Source organism: Silene latifolia, chromosome 4 (genome assembly GCF_048544455.1).
Source record: "Silene latifolia isolate original U9 population chromosome 4, ASM4854445v1, whole genome shotgun sequence".
NCBI lineage: Eukaryota > Viridiplantae > Streptophyta > Magnoliopsida > Caryophyllales > Caryophyllaceae > Silene > Silene latifolia.
In genome coordinates, this window is record NC_133529.1 from 5,043,293 (window position 1) to 5,064,499 (window position 21,207).

Here is a 21,207-nt window from a genome sequence, read left to right on the forward strand (position 1 = left end):
AAGGGCAAGTGTTTTCCCCGAGGTGAGTTTGAGAAAGATCTTGCCTTTGCCTGTGATCTTTGCAGCTGAAGAATTACCCATGTAGACGCATTCCCCATCAGCTATCTCCTCGAACTCAAAGAAATAACCCTTATCAAAGACAGAGGTGTCCGGAAGCGCCGATATCAAGACCCATTCAAAGAAAGATTACCCACCAGATTAGCTTCAACAACCACAAAGAAGCAATGACATCATCAGTCACAACATTGGCTTGACTTCAGCAGATCTTCTTATCGATTGCACTTTGGTAGGCTTTGTGACCCGATTTCCCACAAACATAGCAAACCAAAGGACCCTTAGGCTTCTGAATCTTTGCAACCGGCTTGGTGTACTTCCCTGGATCAGTCTTCTTTCCTTTACCCTTACCCTGACCAACCTTGGCCTTACCCTTACCCTTGAACTTTTCAAAGAAAGATTTGACGGACCACCGGACTCAACCAAATTAGCTTTGACAAAGAGCAAGAGATGCATTCACAGACCGGTAAACAACGGGGTTGTCTTTGAGGCGATTTGCCTCTTCGGTCCTCATATGATCGATAAGTTCCATAAGGGACATGTCTTTCTTTTTGTGTTTTAGCTGATTTCTATACTCGGACCGGGAGGGAGGAATTTTTCCAACAAAGACATTAGCAACAAAAAGGTCGTCTAATTTCATGCCCTCACTAACAATATCAAGACACAAATTTTCATAGACATGGACTGTTCCATAATAGATTTCCCATCCACCAACTTATATTGCGACCACTTACCCACAACATATTTCTTTTTCCCAGCGTCATCAGCCCCATATTTTTTCAGTAAGGACTCCCAAATGACTTTAGCCGATTTATTATCAGCAAATAAATCGAACAGCGGGTTAATCATGTTATTAAGTATGTGACACCTAGCAGTTTTGTTGTCCTTAACAAATTTAGCAATTTCATCTTCATTTGACTTAAGCGCCTTAGCCGCGGGAGGGGTAGTCTCAAAGATCGACGGAACAATAGGTTTTGGCGGGTCATTAAATAAAACATAATCAATTTCATTTGCTCAAAAAACATCACAGTTTCGGGACCAACGCTTATAATTCTGACCATCTAATTGCTCAATTTTCGAAATATCAGGTACAATTTTCGAAATAACAGACATGGCAACTGCACTAATTAAATAGTTTTTAAATTGTTGTTCGTAAATTCTGTAGCAGCTAAGAATTACGAAAGGATTAAAAATGCAGTGACGAAATAAATGCCAAAGATCAGAAATACCGACAGAGAAAAGGTAGTGACACGGCATGAACCGCCTTAAAAACTATTTCTCCGGACGACCGTGGTGGGGATCAAAGACGACCGGTAGTCCCCAAGGTTTACACTCTCGCGCCTTACAAACTCGCCCACTCAAGAATGTAAGGCCTGGAACGATATCAATTAGCAATACCCAGAAATTTATGAGAGAGCAGAGAAGACGAGAGAAGAGAGTTAATGTTTTTGTGTGTTTTGATAGAGTAGTCGGGCTCTTATTTATAGCCAAAAACAGAAGCAACAGAAGCAGCAAAACGTGCTCCTAAGAAGTTGCAGTCAAGGGCTAAAAACGTGGAGCATGACCCTCCTGTTGACAGTCAGTTGGACTGACTGATTCAACTCAACAAAGAACACAGCCCAAAACAAAACTCGGATGCGGCCCAAAAAGACAGTCAGTTGGACTGACTGATTCAACTCAACAAAGAACACAGCCCAAAACAAAACTCGGATGCGGCCCAAAAAGATAGGCATAGGCTGCCCGCAAGCGAGCGATTGCCAAATCCCAAATCCCAAATCCCAAATCCGAATCCGGGCTCGGGCTCTACAAAAGACTCCCCATGACCACTAGTGATAAGGTAAGGGAAGGGGTGTTATATAAACCCATAAAACACCCACTTCCTCACCAATGTGGGACAAATGGAAACTAAGAAAATGGCTCTCAAAGCCTCTATTTCCAACATCTATATCTATCTATTCTATATAAATTTATAATACAGGAACTATTGTACACGTATCCTGCTCACGTTAAATATTTTCCCGCCCAACTTCACCCCATCGACAAAAAATGGAAACAAACTACGAAAGACAATATTCGATTTTCTAATGTCAATTACACCTTTCTTTGTAATGTTTAACTAGTATAGCAACCCGTGCTACAACACGGTAATTTTATAAAGGTTAATTCTAGATATTTAGAGTATTAATATTATTTTAATAAATTGAATTTGAATTTAATTTAATGTAAATGTACTTTTATATATAAAACTAACCATAAGAAATATTTCATATATGGGAGTATAGTGATTAACGGCTATATTATTATTAATTGTGAAGAATATTGTAGTAGAAATATTCCATATATGGGTTGACTAAAATATTTTGACTACAATATATTAGAAGGGAATATTCCGTATGGGGGAAAGATGAGCGGGAAACTTGAGCGGAAATAATACACATGTGTTATTCTTTTAGTCTATAGGGGATGATATTTAAAAAATATTCCATTTAATTAACATATCTTTTAATTTGGCAAATTATTTTCTTTCCGTATGTTTTGGTAATTTTCTACCGAATTAGGTTTAGTAAGGTCAATGTGGTCTTATTCGTTGTTTGTCGATTGAACCGTTTGCGTTAATGCTAAGTAAGGAGATTAAAGACGTAAGTAAAGATTGACACGAGAGATTTGGTGACGCGGAAAACCCAATGTGGGAAACGACCGCGGGAAGGGACAATACCCTTCCAATGAGTGCACTAGCTTTTAATACGAGAATGAGTACAGAGGAGATGGCGTGGTAATCTAGCTAGCACAATGTGTTGTGTTTGTATGATAGTTCTTGAATGAATCTTTTTCCTCGACTTCTTGGCTATTTATAGGGTAGGAACCCTAGCCGTGTCCTACTCCTTCTATGGCAAGTAATATAAGTCCTATCGTGCTTCTTTCCATAAACGCGGCCTTGTATTCTATTCTCCCTGATCTCCCTGATGATCTTCAATGCGCGGGGTCCTCCCAATGGCTAGCTTCCTCGGCCCAATTATCCAAACCAGCTCTAATAGACCCAATCCTATGTTGGCCCAATATGCAAAAATTGGCCCAAACACCGTAAAAAATTCGATCTCTCATCCAAACTCATAATGAGATTTCTCCAATCTCCTACAAGGCTACAACTACTTTTACAAGATACTTTACATCTTCCTTTTCTTTCTCTATGCATGCACTTTAATTGCAAGATTCACTTTTATTTTTTTTATTTTTTTGCGATCTTTGTTTTAATCAGCGTCGAAGTACTTACCTTCATCTAATTGTTTTCGGCGAGAATGAGAATTCTTTGGAATGGAGAGCCTATGGAACAATTTCTTCCATCAAGAGGAGTTCGACAAGGGGATCCCTTGTCTTCTTATCTTTTTATAATGTGCCTAGAAAAGTTACAACAGGCTATTGATCAAGAAGTTCGTCGTAACAATTGGAAGCTGATTATCTTATGTCGCAATGGTCGAAATATAACAAATCTTTTCTTTGCTGATGATATGGTCCTATTCGGGGAAGCTATGGAAGAGCAAGCTATAGTAATGCGGTGATAGACTAAAAATGAGAGAGAAGAGTGAAATATAAGGAGAAAGTTATCGAAACTAACTCAATTAATAATCAAATAACATAGCCTTTATATAGGCTTACAAGTAAAACTAAATATCCTAAATTTGTGGGAGTAACCCACGTAACACACTAATGCTAATCTAAAGCAATTACCTAAACATGCTCATTATAAACCAACTAGTAGCTATTTCTTAGGAGTTGTAATTATACCCATTAACTAAACAATAGGAAACAAACTTTGACTAATATTTTGGATCACAATAATCCAACACACCCCCATGATCCAAAATCGATAATCCACGTTCGACTTCTTGCCATGTCGAACCATACTCGTTACGTCCTTTGCCATAACACAAAACCTTACGAGACTTTATATTCTCGTTTTCTTCAACTATGATGAAGGGTTGCACCAGAAAAATGATCACACCGTCACTCATGTCGTACTCCTTGGCATAGAGTGCAATTTTCTTGCTTGAGATTTGCAGTACTCAACTTGATGTGTGTAGTCTTCTAGCACTCTTTCACCCGAGACTCCTCAAAAATCTTTCGCAAATTAAAATTTGATGCAATGCTTGCGTCAAAAAAATATCTTCTAATCTTCAAATCTTCATTGATGAACAATCTACCCTTAAATAAACGGTATGCAATCCTTCTCGCACCCGCACATGTTGGGCTCCACACCCAACTTCAAACATAGCCTCCTTTCGAGACTTAAACTGGGCCTGTTTGCTTGGACTCCATAAAATCGTAAATTGCTCGATCAAATAGACTTTTCTCCATCTAACTTTGTGAAGCCCTTGTCTTCACTCCGTGACGCACTTCTCGTCACCCTCTTGTCGATGCACCTGTCACCAACTTTCATTTGGAGCACTTTTCTCCAAAAAACGATTGTCGATGGAGCCTTTATCTCCACCATTTCATTGGTGCACTTCTCACCATACATGCGAAGCACTTCTCTTCACCCAAAACACGGTAGAGCCATTTTTCTCTACCAAACCCGATAGAGCACTTCTCTCTATCTCTCAATTATGGTGCACTTCTCACCATTTTTTTACTCAAATAATTTACTCACCTTCTCTCTCAATTTTTTTTTTCAATGCGGAAATAAATCGATACAAGGGCTGCGTGGCTCACTTGTAACTCAAACAAAAAATGTGATTTTTTTTTTTTTAAAAATTTTTTTGTGATCGCCCTATTTCGGGAATCGAACCTGGCTACTTGAGCAGAGGTGACAAGGTTGTCAACACCGCCTCAAGAGCTCTGATACCACATGATAGACTAAAAATGAGAGAGGAGAGTGAAATATAAGGAGAAAGTTATCGTAAACTAACTCAATTAATAATCAAATAACATAGCCTTTATATAGACTTACAAGTAAAACTAAATATCCTAAATTTGTGGGAGTAACCCACGTAACACACTAATGCTAATCTAAGGGGTCGTTTGGTTACCCATTTTAAAACACATGAATTACAATTCATGGGATTTGCAAAATGGGAGAGTTGTTTGTTTGCCCAAAATCACATGAATTGAAGTTCCATAGGAACTCCAAATCCTCCATGATGTGGGAAGTTGCTTACCTAGGCCCCCCTAGGTAAGTGTGAATTCCTGTGGAATTAACTTCCCACATTCCAACCAAACAACTTTTTTCCATTTCATGTGATTTACAAAATCATGGGAACTCTTATTTCCTTGGAACTTCAATTCCCTTAGCGAACCAAACGACCCCTAAAGCAATTACCTAAACATGCTCATTATAAACCAACTAGTAGCTATTTCTTAGGAGTTGTAATTATACCCATTAACTAAACAATAGGAATCAAACTTTGACTAATATTTTGGATCACAATAATCCAACATGCGGTACGTTCTCGATAATTTTTGTAATGCTTTAGGAGAGAAGGTTAGTGAGGCAAAGTCACGAGTTTTTTTTTTCATCCAACACTAACACCAATGTAAGAGACGCGGTCAGTACCGCCTTTGGCTTTGAGGAGACCGACGACTTGGGCACCTATCTTGGTATGCCTACTATTAATGGTCGAGTAACTAGACAAACTTTCGCCCACCTTGAGGAAAAAGTGAATAAAAGATTAGCGGGTTGGTCGTCGAAAAGACTCTCGTTGGCAGGAAGGACCACGTTGGTTCAGTCGACTTTTAGTACTCTAGGTAATTATAGTATGCAATCGGCTAAAATTCCAAGGTCAGTTTGTGATTCTGTTGATAGAAAATCTCGTCGTTTTCTATGGGGCGGAGACGAAAATAAAAAGGCCATTCATCTAATTTCATGGGAGAATCTGCAAAAGCCGAAATCAATTGGAGGCTTAGGTATAATGTCAGCCCGTCAAGCTAACGCGGCCTTTCTTACCAAGCTTGGGTGGCGGGTTTTATCTGAACCTGCTAGCCTTTGGTCACGAGTCCTTTGGGCCAATTATTGTAACAGCCGTTGTGACATCAATATTTTTCAACTTAAGAATAATATGTCTAATGTTTGGGCTGGTATATCAGAGTGAGCATAAAATTTTCAACCCAAGAATATCATCCAGCCCAAATTTTTGCCTCACCTCTGAAATATCAGAGTGAGCATAGCAAGAATCACACAAGAACAGTTCAGAAAGAACCCTCGTGGATCCAAAGGAAGTAGAGGAAGAGGGAGGAGATGGTGAAGCGCGAGATGGAGGACGACAAATGGATTTCTTGGTCATAGTGAATGGAAATAGAAAGGGAAAGAAGAAAGAGAAGAAGAAAATACTTGAAAAAAGGCGTTTTGGGAAGTAGAATAAAGAGATAAAGGGGTTGGGGGTATTTAAAGAGAGGGAAGTTGAAAGGGGAAAGTGTTGGAAGTAGGGAAGGAGATCGTGGGGAAGTGGATAGGGGAAGTTAAGAAGATAGGCGGCGTGGTATTGATGGGACTTCTACGACAGTCCGACTTTTTAGGGAAAGCAATTCCCATCATTACATTGAGCAAGTGGATGGCAATTACTTTGGGGGTAATTGTTTGGGTTATTTTTACACAAAAAGTCGCTTCATGACGTGGCAACTAGCAATTGGGTCAAGAGGAAGCAGATTAATGACGTGGCAAAGAAATATCTTAATCAAACCTCACACAAAGCTGTGGTCAAATACAAAGTTAAACAAGGCCCGTGAGACTCGGTCCAACAACAGATCCCACGAAAATAGAGAAGTTGAGAGAAACAGGGAATAGGCGCTGAGGAGGAGCGAGAATGTGGTATTGTGCTCTTGTTGTGGGGAGCCTATGAAGGTTAAATCTTCGGGTTATCAGAAGAGCAATACTATGAGTAACATTAATAGTAACAGTAATAGTAGTAACAATGTTGTGAGTTTGACATTTCAAAGGGTTCCAAGTAGGCTTTCGCAGCAGGCGCCATCGCCTTCACCACGCGCTCCATTTGGCGCATGGAGGGCGGATGAGGCTCGCGCCACCTTGGAATTGTCGTCTATTAGATGCACGGAGCTTAAGATGGCTGATAGCACTGAACTTCTAGAGGATGGGGATAAAGGGAATCCAATGACCCCAGGTAATTGTATGCATTAACTGGTATGACGATTGTATTAGTCGTTGGCTAGACATGGTAAAATTAACCCGACTGAAACAAAATTACCCTAACCCACCCGATTAACCCACCCGATTTGATATGAATCTGATCAAAACTTTGTCGAGCTAATGAACATGACCCAAAATGACTATTTCTATATTTTAATCAACTTTTGGGATACTCTCTTGTACCTCTTTAACTTTTTCATTTTCTAAGATTTACTACTCTTTTCTTGGAAAAAAAAATTAAGAATACTCTAGGCTACAAATTAAGAATGCGATAAACGTTTTTTTTTTTCAAATTAACCGTTTTTTAAAGGTCCTCAGTCTGAAAAAGAATTCACCGACGTCGAAACTTGTGGTCGGGAATTATGGTTGGTCAAAGTTTATTCGTTAAAAAAGCTTTGACCAAGCATAACTATCGGCTACGAGTTCAAAAAGCGGTGTTTTTTTTTTCCAAATTCAAGGCCTTGACGAGATAGTTGGTTTGAAAAAAAAATTACCGTTTTTTGAACTTGTAACAGAAAATTATTGTCGGTCAAAGTTTTTTTGTTAAAAACGAGGGGTATACCTTAGAAAACGAAAAAGTTCAAGGGTAAACAAGAGAAAATCCCTTAACTTTTTGTGCATAACAAATAACAAAAATCTAATAAACCCGACCCAAAATGACATGACACAACCCGAAGTGCATAGTATACCCAAACCAACCAAACTCGAATAACCCTGAACCTTATCAAACCCGAGTGACTCATTTGCCAAGTCGTAAACATAGTGTACGGAATTTTACCAAACTGGCAGCATTGTCATATCTAGATCAATTGTTTTCTTGTAGCACTCAGGGAAACCAGTCGACAATCTGTATTTTAAAAAACTCGAATAACCCTGAACCTTAAAAAAGTAAGCCATGGATGAGACGGTCTCTGAGGTGAAACCAGTCGACAATCTGTATGTAAGTTTTTGTGTTCTAGAAAGAATGAGTTTTGCGTGAGATAGTCTCATATGTACGTTTAGACCAACCAAAATTGAATAATTAAAAATGTAATGATCATTTTTATTACAGGGTTAAGGAAATTAGTCTCATTGTTTTCGATTTCCTTAGGCTATGTGATTTTATGTGAACGATTGGACTTCAGTTCTAAGAGTCATTTAGATGCAGAAGGGGACGATAATAAAATAGCGAAGGAAGTGACATTTTTGATGAATTGTTAACGTTATTTGGATGCAGAAGGGGACGATAATATACGAGTACTAATAATAGTACTCCGTATACGATAAAAGTTGTGTAACTAAGTGGGAGCCATTTTCAAAGAGCATAGTAATTTCCCCGGAAATTTCTCAAGAAAATGACAGCTTGATTTCGCAATTTCTAAGAAGTAGACTTTTCAAAAAAAAAAAAACAAATGAAATGAAGTTTAGGAACTCTTACCTATATTAGACTATAGCCTTCATTCTCACCTTCGTTCACTTCATCTTTCTAATACTTTCGTTTCAAAACTATGGAACTCGAAATCAAAACAACAAAACCATCGCAGATTATTTGGAAGACGAAATTATTTCGCCAGTCTTCCTTGGAGTCAAAACTTTCTTTTAGTAGCTCTTCGGATGTCGTTAATGAAGGAATTTGGAGTAGGTACCAAAAATTCCGAGAGAGCATTGTAAATCTTGGAATTTATCGAGTCCTTAGGCCGAAATACGAGATGAAAGACGAAAACGAAAATGATGAGGAGAATAAAAATAGGTGTAAGAAAATAGTATCAGGTTATTGTAGGGGTATTCGAGACCATGATGAGCAAGATGACGAGGAACAAGAAATAATGGGTGTAGTCGAAAAGCCGTCTAGACTAAAGAATTTACTGTATTTAATCTTAACTGTCTCGAGCTTGATTCTCTGTTTCCTGCCTCGGGTTTATGGGGACAAAATACCGAACTTGTTTCTCCCCTGTCCATGGCTCTTCTATGGTTTCAACTTTGCACTTATGTTGGCAGCTGCGGCTTCCCTCGTGTCAATAGACACCATGTCTAACTTCAAGAAAGTCACGCGTTCTTTCTCGGATCTCGCTATCCTCTCCATCCTCACCGCCCTTGCTTTATTCCTCTTTTCATCGTTCCTTTGGGCTATCTAATGCTATATCCCGCATTTCGTCTCAAAAATCAGTACAACAATGTGAAAAAATTACTTGTTTGATCTCTGAATTATATATATATATGTGTATCATCTTCTTATATTCTATATACGCGTGCCTGAAATTTAATGTTATTGTTCTTACACTGTGATCGTCCTGTTGGGATAATTCTCCCCAAACTCGAAACACAAGAGACCTCGTATTATAAATACTAGTTAGTAGTAGTCTAGTATTTTATTTGTGTCGGAAAATCGGAAAAGACCAAAAATATGTTCAGTGGATTTTTTGGTGTTAGCCGTGTTGCTGTTGATGCCAAGTTTGGGTTTGCAAGGTTACGTGTTTTGGCCCAATGATGAAGTGGGTGGACTTTTCTTTAGTCATTAGTTGACTAAATTTGTGTCCACAAAATGGGACATCACGTGAAGGCACAAAAAAAAGGATGTGCCTTAAAACATTCAAGGGGCAGCAGTGCACACATAGACAGAGGGCAAATCATACGAGGGTTCACAATTGGTGAGAGCAAATAGAGTGTTCAACAACCATTAAAAAGAGTAAGAGAGAGTTAGGGTTTGAGTGAGTGAGTGACAAATAAAAGAGGTGATTTGGTCCCATTTACTCGAAGCCGATCTAGCTCAAGGGTGGTTCAAGCTTCATCAACGCTCCTCCGGTGACGATGTACCGGTCCTCTTCAATAGGTATTGTGGTAGACCTTTGGGGTGGTGAGAGTACTAAATTGACAAGGGTAGGTTCAATTTAATATTATATCTCCATTAATTATATACTTATTGTTGAGCTTGTGAGGTGATGGTTGTTGTAACCTTGAACAAATTAATCTCTTATTAGTGGATCGATTTGCCGAGAGGCCGTGCTTTTTCCCCTTATTTGAGAAGGGGTTTCCCACGTAAATTGTGGTATCGATTGTTCTAGTTTTTTGCACTTTACTTACTTTATAGGTGTCCCCTTAATAGTTTGTGGTTGTGTGTGTAAGACGGTCTCCCTACACCTTGTTGTTTGTTTGTTGTAGTGACCCGCTTCCGCCGCGAGTAGAAAAAACCCCAACAAGTGGTATCAGAGCCGAAGGTTCGTTATACTTGAGAGAGGGGGGAGACTTTGATTTAGGGAGGAACTTGTTTGTATTGTGTAAGTAAGATGGCGGAGTCCAAGTTTCATATTGATGGTTGTCAAGCCTACCTCGCAAGTGCACGATTTTATCGATGTACACTATTAAGGGTCGATCCCACAAGGAGTTGAAAAGATTACTAATTGTTCTAATCCGATCGTTTAGCTAAGTCGACAATAAGGGATGAGGTTGTTATAGTAATGCTATCTAAAACAAAATGAAATGCAATTTGACTAGAGAATGTAAAAATGAGCAAGGAGGATTAAGTTGTAATTCAAGTTAATTAAAACCTAAGACTCGGTTCTTCCCAAAACAATTTGTAACTCCACACAATCAAATCTCTAGACTAATCATAAGGGTAGCTAGGTGAGGAGGTGACGGCTCTAATTCGCCTAAGACCTCCCTCTCGGGTTCGAAATAGGACACTAGCACTACCCACCAATCCCCCTCTCGGGTTCGAAGGTTGGAATCCCTAACTCAACACCCGACTACCCCAAAAACATGCATTTTTCTCCAAGGTAGTCCGATATTTGCTAAGGTCATTAAGCCCCATCAATTTCCGGGTCATCCCACTCCTCCTCTCGGAGGTCGATTTCAAACACTAATTTAGAGGTGCTCTACCCGGTTCTCCCTTTCGGTCTCAACCTAGGTTAGCAATAGGGTCGAACTCCGGGTATCCAAATCACAACCTAACCAACTCTCGTTGGTGGACGAGGGTCGTAAATCAACACTACCCAAAACTCGACCCATAAGCCCAAATCAATCCTCTAAACTACCCTCACCAATTTCCCCAAATAATTAGTCTTTTTGAGATTCAATTAGCGAAATTACTCATATTGGGTCAAACCGAGCCCTAGTGAAAGACTACTCACTAATCATGGTCCTAGTTGCAAGATAAACAATAAAGATGGAGTCTTTAAGCATGAACATGGTGAGAGGATAAATTCTACTTCTAAACATGCAACAATCCAATAATAATTATAAAGAAAGATGGTTTAATCTAATAACAAGGATGAACAAACCAAAAGGCTCAATCTTTAACACAATCACTCAAAGATTAAGTCTTTGAGGACAACTAGCAAGGGTGAACAAAGGAAAGAGAAATAATGAAAAGATGAACAATGAAAAGATGAACAAGAGAGAGAAAAACAACAATAAAAACAACAATTCTCAACAACTACTAGCAAAAGGGAATTAAAATCAACTATTGAAAACAATTGATGAACAAAAGAGAAAAAGGAAGAAGCAAAGAAGTAATACCAACTATGGAAGGATGAATAAAGATGAAGAACAAGATAAGAACAATAATAATAAGCTTTGATTGATGAAGAAAGATTGATAAGTTACAAAGGAATTGAGTTCTCTCCTCTCTTAACCTTACAAATTTCTTCCCCAAACTAGGATAGATCCCTAATTTTCTGGGAAATTAAGTATTTATATCAAGTACAAAGAGTTAGGTGAGAATACAAGAGAGAAACGAAATCTGCAACCGAGGAGTATAATTATGCCCGGTCCGAGCAAAGTTTTACCCGGCCGGGTATAATTACGCCCGGTAGGGGCAAAGTTTTACCTAGCGGGTATAATTATGCCCGGTCCAGGCAAAGTTTTGCCTCTCGGCCGTAATTTCTCCTAGTTACTTCCATTCTTCAAGCGAATCACCTTCCAACTCCGTTCTTCTTATATCTTGGAGCACAGTACCTACAAAAAGGGTTCATGAGTACGGGAAAAAATGCTTAAAACATGTCCTACGCGAAGAGTGAAGGGAAAGTAATCGGGTAAAGCTAATACTAACTAAATGAGTTTATAATGCTTCATTTATTAAGACAAAAATGGGTCCGGGACATCAAAATATGGGGGTTAAAATGGTGTTATCACATATTCCGTTGTTTGATGGGAAAATGAACTTTATGGTTTGGAAGAGTACCATTGAGGACTTACTAGTTCAATCGAGTCTTGATGAGGCTTTAGAGAAGTCTAAGCCGTTGGGAATGAGTGATTCCGATTGGGAGTCAAAGAAGAAGAAAGCCGTGAGTATGATTAGGTTAGCAGTGGCACCGGAAATTAAGTGAAATCTTTTGGGTGATAAGGTAGCAAAACTCCGAGAAGGTGTGGTTTCTGCTCTGTTGCCTTTTGTTAAAAATTAGCAGCACTGTTGTGGTTCTAAAATTGAAATGCCAGTTCGCTTGGCAGCATTGGTTTCGAAAATTAAGCAATGATGTATATGAAGGAATAAAAACCGATTTACAACCTTCATTCAAATAACCGATTTTATTGTACAAGAATCGTCACACGAAATTGAATATAATCCCAGATTTTTGAACAGCATTATTTTTTTAATATCAACACATCTAATTCTGTGAACTTAAAGAAATATATATACATACAAGAATGAAAATATAAACAACATTTCTGTAAAAACATAGCATCGGAAAAGTTACTGCTCCCTCCAAATTTCCTGCATTAAAAAAAGAAAAAGAAAGCAGGGCTAAATTTACTATTAGATAGAAAATATAGTATAATTCAAATTAAGCAAGGGAAGTGTGAAGAAACATACAGGTTCGATTATAGAGAACTATGGTTGGAAAAACATGGCAGCCCCAAGAATGAGAGCAACTCCGAGAGGCGGAATCCAAGCATAAGTAACAGGAAGCTGCAACATACTCCCCTGAATTACCATCAGACCAACCAAGCAATTGAGATGGCCAAAGCGTTGAAGCCACTTTGACAGCTTAGGCCTTTTACCTTGTATATACAATCCCGCCATCATTGACAGTATCGCCACCCACTCAAAGATGATCTCGAGTTTTGTGCTGGTGGAATGGGTAGTGACTTGAGGTGTAAGGATAGCCGCAAAACAAGTTCCAATCAGAATCTTGCTAATAGTCGTTGGAATTTCATTTGATGCATCTTCATTAGTACTTGTTGGTTTTGGTTTGTTGTCAAGTGAAGTGCTTCTTCGTTTTCTTGGTACATTTTTCAGAAAATTTCCCTCATTTTCATTTTGTCTAAAGTAGATGGGCAAAGTGCCAACCAAACGTCTCTGGTTGGCGGCTTGAGTATCGAAATTGAGAATCGAAATATGGTTGCTAGAGTTCATTTGACTGAATTGATGGTTTAGGAATTTCGATGAACCAGGGATTAAGATGCAAAGGTTTGTAAGTTAAGTGTGTTGTGCTGATGTTTTTCTTTGGTATGATGTTTATTCCAAAATGGAAATAAAGCTCTATTTATATTTATTTTTTTGGGGTATTTTTGGTCGCAGCTTAATTGCCATTTGCAAGTGGGAACACTTCAAACATGTAGGATATTTTAAGTTGTAGAAACTTCAAAGTTGTAGGAACTTCAAAATGAAAAATGATAACTAACCTCTCTATTGAAAATGCACAGATTCTCATTTGTGACGACACATATCCGTTACAAATGAATGACGGATACCATTTTACCTCACAAAGTACCCACTTTTTCTCTCTCTACAATACTATTCATGTGGTCCCCTTTCTCCACTAACCCATTTTGTTACCATTTAACTCACAAAATATCCGCCACAAATGGTGCCACCTCTAGGTGAGGGATCCATAAAATTTATTTATTTCCAATTATGTCTCTCACTAAATTAGTGAGAGACGATCTCTCATGAGACCTACTGGTAAAATAATTACACTGAAACAGTGGTAGGAGGTACAATATATACAACAATTCTCATTTGTGACAGCGATATCCGTCACAAGCTTGTGACGGGTACTGTTTCCTCTCACAAAATGTCCATTGAGAGGTGAGTGGGAAGCACATGGGGGATGCCCCACCTTGTCCCCTCTTTCTTTTTGTGAGAGCCCTCACCCCATCATGACAGAGGTCTCTCAATAACGTTATTGAGAGACCGTCTTTCGGAAATTTTGTGTTATTTTGCTAAAACACGCGTTAAATTTTTTATTACCTCCTACCAAATTAGGATGCACAGAGAAATACAAATCTCTCTATTACTCGTCTAGCCCAAGTTATTATCCAAACAATCAACAATAAGTCTTACTTAAGACGGGTCAAATATTATCACATGTGGGAATAAAGACAAAACTTTAGTTATTTTCTAGGTAACTTGCCGGATCATTTGATATGTATTTAACCCGTTTTAAGCTTAAGAGAGAAAGTGCCGTCTTTAAACGAGAATTTGTGAACAATCAAAATTATCCCCCTCCCCCATGAGTCCATGACCCCCATCTAAATCCCATCATCTAAACCAGTAGCAAGTCTTTAAAGCCACATCAAAGAGAGACAACTTTGTGTTTGTTTCTGAAAATAGGTATTAATATAAGACTATTAACAGTACAAGTTTTAGATCATAAAAAATGTTTGGATTACATAAACATTCAGAAGTGCCACAATCTAGGCAACTTTGTACTACTATGTAAATCATACAACTTATAGACCAGAGGCCCAAAGGTATAAACTGCACATGAATACTTTCTACAGGTGACGGGTTTTGTACGACAAAACAATGAACATTGCTAACGGTAGAATGAAATAGACTAGAGCTCCTTGATGATTCGATGTGAATGGCAAGGTGATAATTTTGCAAATTTACCATTGAAGAAGATTTCTTACATTTACAATGAATCAAGATGTTCGTCCGAAACTTCCCCCCAATTGCATATGTAACCACTCCAATTGAGGCCCTCCTACTGCTGCTGCTGCTGCTGCCGTTTCTAATTCCCTTGTGGCTTGTGAAGCGAACATCATTCCACTTGGATCAAATGAAGGCATCCCGTGCTGGTTTATCTGAATATGTTCATTTAACTCGATTAGGTTTAGCAGCTAAACAAACATAGTCACATGAAAAGGCATTTAACTTGTAAACTTTAGGTAACTTTGTAAACACGCGTTAGCAATACTGAATACTGCATATAACTATGACGTTAAGAAAGTTCGAACACCAATCAATACTTAAATGTAGCAGGAATTATCAGGTGTGGACAGATTCACGTCCAACTTACATCTTTCGAGTGGAATCCACTAATAGTGTGGATCATCCCAGAATTTACTGTTTCAAGCTTCATGGATAAGAACTGCAATAAAAGAGAGAGACAGACGACAAACAGTAAATTTCAACACAACACCAGTGAGGCTTTCTAAGGAAAAGAATAGAAGAAAAGAACTTCGACATTGAAATCTGATGAGAATGGTTCAACATTAGAGGATCGTTTTTTTTTTACTTTTTTAGTGTCAAAGATCCCTCGATCTTAACCACTAGGCTAAGACATTTCTGCTTACATCAAAGAAAATGGACACAAAGCATGCAATTTCATAATTTCCCATTCAAAACCTAACACCCGTTTGGTCGATAACTTTGTTAATTTTACAAGGGATCATATCGCGGCAAGTATAAATAAGTTGATAGGTGATATGTATCGCCTAGTTGCCTACCTCGACCTGTCGTTGCAGTGACTGTACATAATTGATAATCTCATCAAGAACAAGAGCTTTTCCAGTTACCTGCAGGGATATAATATACGCAAACAGTCTGTCAAAATAATATGGGAATTTTCAGAACTAGGAAACTGGCAAAAGAACATCATTTTTGCTCCCAAGGCCACCCTAATAATCGCAGAAGCAGACACAAAAACCCTTGATTATTTACATCCCAACACACGACTCAAGCAGGAATGGAACAAATTCCTTTCCATGTCAAGTCGCCGGGGATGAAACTTCCATGTACTTTTTACATCCTAAATGATACGATTTTATCTACCAATGGTACCAACCTTGTTAGTTCCAGGAACCAAGTCTTGTAAAACCTTCATCCTTTCACCAATCTTCTCTCTCCTAGCCTGCCAGTGCCAGTACAAGACACAAGTGAGCAACATGTATGGCTAAATGCCGTGGGACAATATCTAATTGTTGCAGAAAGCCTAGGAGATCATAGCTTTGAGGGAAAAAAATCGGGTGAGGCCGGCCCAAATTATGAAGTACTTGTTTGTCGGTTTTATTTTTAAATGGGTTGACAGGTATATGGGTTACAATATGAAGAAAGGAGGGACGTTGTCAGGATGAGGAAGAGAATTACCCTCTCAGCCAAACTATGACTATCTGTAGCTTGACCCCTCCTTGACCTTACATGTATGTAATCTTTTAGTGGTTCGTCAGCTGCTTTGTTACCAGGCTTCTCTGAATCAACGTCAGCCTTTGAATTGCCCTTTTCTTCCCCAGACCCTGCTGTTTTCATGCGTTTCCCATTTGAGTTCTTCTGAATTACAAGTGTAGTTTTATCAATGAAATGCACAAACCCAAATTCATGGTACTCAAAAGCAAGAGTTAAGTGTATAACTATGTTTCTTGTGATAAATGATAAATCAAATTGTGAAATTTTGTACAATGTCAAGATATAATTGATACCTAAATCAATTAGTTTTTCCTTCACGGAAACAAGAGTTGGGTGCGCTGTGCCTGCATAGTTCAAGATAACAACGGCTATGACACAAATCACAAGGCAACAAGTAAGGGTGTGTTTGGATAAGGAGACTTGGAGGGAAAGGGGGGGGAGAGGGAGGTAATATCCTTTGTGTGGTTAGCAAAATGGATGTAGAGGAATCTGGGAGCGAGAGAAAATGGATCTCTCGATTTTCCTCCTACAGGCCAAATTATAATCTCTCCAACATTGGAACCATTTGGACAGAAAACTCACCCCATGTATTGCCCCTCCCCTTTCCTTTCCTCTTGTTTTGTATCTAACCTTACCCTCAATCTTTAAGATAGCACATGAAATCGAGTGCATCAAGGAAGAAAGGCGGATGATCCTTCCTCCCATGCATGGTTAGCCCCTAATAGCGAAAACTTGGTTTCGGCTAACTTTAGGAGGCATGCTTTACATTTTATTCTTGAAGGCCACATAGCCAATACATATCGCTCGTTTCAGGGCTGCTCTATTAAATATCAGCATATTTTTTATGGATAAGACAGTTATGTTTTCAAGCACAAATTGTTACTTCCTACAAGGGATGTAACATTACTCTTTCAAGCAGGACATTCACACATTGCTCGCCAGGGAGAATTCACCTAGCTATCGAAAACTAAACACCATCATAAGAACACTGAACTGCGAAAGATAAATGTTGTTCAAGTTGAGCCAAGTTCAAACGAGATGCCGAGTGTTCATCATTACACAGCATAGCAGAAAACAATTACCAATATCTAAAGAATCAAGCACTTAAATCCAGAGAAATATTTTTATGTACTCGGTACTAGCATGAATTTGACTTAATCAAGACCAACCAGCTTCACAAAGTATTACTCCCTCCGTTTACAACGAATAAAAAAGGTAAATGACTTGAGACAGGGGGAGTATTAGTATTAGGAATAGTAATAGACTAAGAGTTAGACGGAAATTATGATAATATCTAACTCTTAGTCTATTACTATTCCTAATAATTAGTCAATCAAGTATTTGATCGGGAGAAGTTGAACTAAATTAAATAAAGTTGAAGTCACCCAAAATTTATCGTTCTTTTTTCTCTCTCTAGTTTTCTCTTCCCCTTCTCTCTAAAAAACAAAACCCTAAATCTTCCCCCTTTGCTGCCGCCGTTCTCCTCCCACCGCCACCCATCAACCCCCTACCATGTCGCCGGGGATGGGGTCTCTCAAGACCTTTCTCCGGCGACCCGTCTCCTCTCTTCCGATTAACCCTCCTCCCTTTTATTACCAACACCCGGTTCTGGATCGTACGGGTCTGCCCGTTCCTCTCGGCCTGCGTGGTGTATGTGGGCTGTTCGGGTCTTATCGGGCGAGTTTGTTGAGGTGGTGTGGCAGGGTGGTGCTTGGATCTGGCGGTGTTGTGGGTTGGTAGGGAGGCGGTGGCTTCCGTGTTTTTCTCCTGTGTTCCGCTTTGTTTCCTGTATGTTTTTGTTTAATTTCCGCTTTCGTTTTTGTTTCGTCTCTCTTTCTGAGGGCTCTGTCCCCGTCTATCGGTGGTGTCCTTCTTTCAGTTTGAGAGCTTTCGTTTTCTCGTTCGTTTGCAGTTTTCTATTTAATCAGCAGAAGATCAGCGTTGTTATAGATCGTTATATGGTTTTACATATTTTGCCCGATTCATGGCTACAATCAATCACGTCAGAAGAAATGGATACTCGTCAAGGAAGATTCGGAGACCCTCTTATGGATGAAAGCCTTTTGCGGCGAATCGATGATAGAGACTGTTGGAAAAATAAGGTCCCTCCAAGTGGGGGCCACACTCATTAAATAAAAGAAAGAAAAATGGGATTGTTGGAGTAGTGCACGTAGTAGGTGCTAGGAGTAGTGCACGTAGTAGGTGTAGTGCTCATAGTAGGTGCAGTGTTGAGTAATATAAATAGCAAGCATGCGGGAGCACTTCCTTCATTCCACATCCACAACAATCCCATAAAAAGCCAGTGAGTAAGCAATAATCTACTTACTGAGGAAAATACAGAGAGTTTGAGAGTTAGTGTGGTACTGCTCAAATAATCCTGTCAGTACGGTATTCAGTCGGAAAGGCGTAAAATCTCAGACTGAGTCTCACACATTTAGAATATTATTCTGGTCCGAGTGTTTATCCGGATAGTCAGAATAATACTTGTAATCTCCTAGTGGGTACTAGGAAAGGCATTGTGTTCCCATTATTTTGCTTATAGTGGAGATATTAAGCGGCCTAAGGGTCCCGTGGTTTTACCCTTATTCAAAGGGGTTTTCCACGTAGAAAATCGGTGTTCATATTCTCTATTTTGTTGACGTATTTATTATCGTCTTGTCCATTTTATAATTACACTCCCGTAAGAGGGTAATAGGTCCACGCTTCCGCTCAATATTTACGCCTGTTACCCAACAGAGACTCTGTTGCAGTGTTTCATTCTTTGAACAAGAATTTATTTCCTATGGTTGTAATCGATTTGTATCCGATTGAGTTCGGCATATGTTGTAGATATCGTATGACTTTTTATTAATGATAATGATCTTTTCTCAAAAATAATTAGTCAATCAAAATTTCACAAAGAAATCAAACCCTACAAAGCAAGTAGAATTAAGAATTATAAAAATGATCCCAATGATACAACACCACTCAATGATTCACTCAATCCATACTTACCATTTGCATCACTAGTTTCTAACACTACATAAATAGGCACTACTACAACAAAAGTTCCCAAACAATATGATAATTTGGGCAATGATGAGTATCACACTTAACTTTACCCGCTAAACTAGCTGACATCAACGAATACACCCCGTAATTCAAACTCCCTTTGTCTAAAATACCGCTCACAATAAATAAATAAAAAAGTAAACAAATGATTGGGACTGAGGGAGTAGTATACAACAAAACTTCAAACTAACATTTGCATCACAAAATTCCCAATTATAATAAAAAAGAGGATACAATGAACAACATACCAATTCATTAACATCACCACCAAGACTCCGACTTTGATCACTCATCATTTGTTCTTGATTGCAACCACCATTGTTACTCAACAAATGCTCAATAAAACCACTTGCAAACTCTCCACCATTATAAGGCCAATTCTCAGTCAATGAAGGATCCATCTTTATTGAATTTTCAGTTTATCAATCCTACATTCAAAATTCTCAAATTTAAAGATATAAAGTTTCAAAATTTTGGGAAATTGAGATGTGGGTATTGCAATTAGCAAGTGATTCGCAATTGGGTAATGCTTAAATTGGTGAATTTTGCCGAAATTTAGCACATTTAGGTAGAGAGAGAAAGAAGTGTAGGGTGAGAGATGAGAGATCTGTTTTATTTGGACGTTAGTCAAGTGAGGAAGTGAAGACTGAAGATGGAGGGAAATAGGCTTTTGCGAGGATCTCAACTTCTCAAGTTCCGAACGACGTATTTTTTTTTATTTTTATTTTTATGATAAGAGAATCCGTAGCCGCTATTTTTTACTCTTTTGAGAATTTCAATCACGCTTTAACCACTAGACTCCCACCCACAGAGTATTATTGTCACCACTTTGGGATGTTTGGTAGAGTTGTTTATGGGGTTGTCCCGTCCATCGAACAAAAAAATCGAATATGGATAAAAGCCATAAGAAAATTACAAAGGCTCAGTCTCAAACCCGCTTGTTCGGGGGTCAAAAATCTAACGTATAGCCGATTTATGTCAGGCCAAACCCGTATTGGATCACCTCTATTTTTAAGGCCAAGACAAAATATTATTGTAATATTAATTTATTATACTCCGTACTATACAACTACTATTATTAATAAGATTTTTGCTTAGTTTAGTTCAATTTAGCTCAGCGTCATTGTTCAGTTAGTTCTATTCCATTCAATTTATTTCAACTAGTTTTAGCATGAAAGTCTAGGGCTTAATGGGGAAATAGTTGCCCATCAATTCTCCTAAATGTTAAATTCAATATTGGGTCTGGGTCGCACCTATACGGAGGAGAACGAGTTCACAATACATGCCTGAGAGAGTTCCACTAGGGGGAAAGACACCTGGTAAAGCTGACCCAACCCGATAACCGAAAGTGACCCGAACTTGCTTGACCCGGATATGACCCGACCCAGACCCGCCCCGAAATTTGATTGACCAAATGTTGACCCGACCCGACCGACTCGTAAAGACTCGTCTCATAGTTGACCCGAATCAAAATGACTCTAAGTGTCCCAAAATAACCCGAAAAGACAAATATTAAGTCATATTAATGTTATATGCATCAAAATAGATTTTCATTGGTTACAGTCATATTAATGTTATATGCATCAAAAATTTAACGTGTAACCGACTTATGTCAGGCTAAACCCGCATTGGATCACCT

At 38.8% G+C, this 21,207-nt stretch overlaps 1 protein-coding gene and 1 long non-coding RNA gene across 3 annotated transcripts; both read right to left on the reverse strand.

The window, feature by feature from the left end:
• Positions 1–2,717: 2,717 nt before the first annotated feature.
• On the reverse strand, positions 2,718–4,960 carry LOC141652669 (uncharacterized). The gene is made up of 2 exons (XR_012547226.1): positions 4,907–4,960; positions 2,718–3,615 (listed from the first exon to the last, which is right to left on the reverse strand). It is a non-coding gene; the product is annotated as an uncharacterized LOC141652669 (long non-coding RNA).
• A 9,772-nt stretch (positions 4,961–14,732) lies between these two features.
• Positions 14,733–20,201, reverse strand: LOC141652670 (transcription factor BHLH094-like). Of its 2 annotated transcripts, none has more exons than XM_074460232.1 (6): positions 19,817–20,201; positions 16,482–16,658; positions 16,180–16,245; positions 15,842–15,910; positions 15,412–15,483; positions 14,733–15,196 (listed from the first exon to the last, which is right to left on the reverse strand). In XM_074460232.1, exons 1-6 carry the CDS (start codon positions 19,967–19,969, stop codon positions 15,035–15,037), a joined length of 699 nt encoding a protein of 232 aa, XP_074316333.1. In that variant the 5' UTR covers positions 19,970–20,201; the 3' UTR covers positions 14,733–15,034. The 2 variants fall into 2 exon arrangements, with proteins under 2 accessions (XP_074316333.1, XP_074316332.1); XM_074460231.1 differs by having other exon boundaries at positions 16,482–16,661.
• Positions 20,202–21,207: the final 1,006 nt, after the last annotated feature.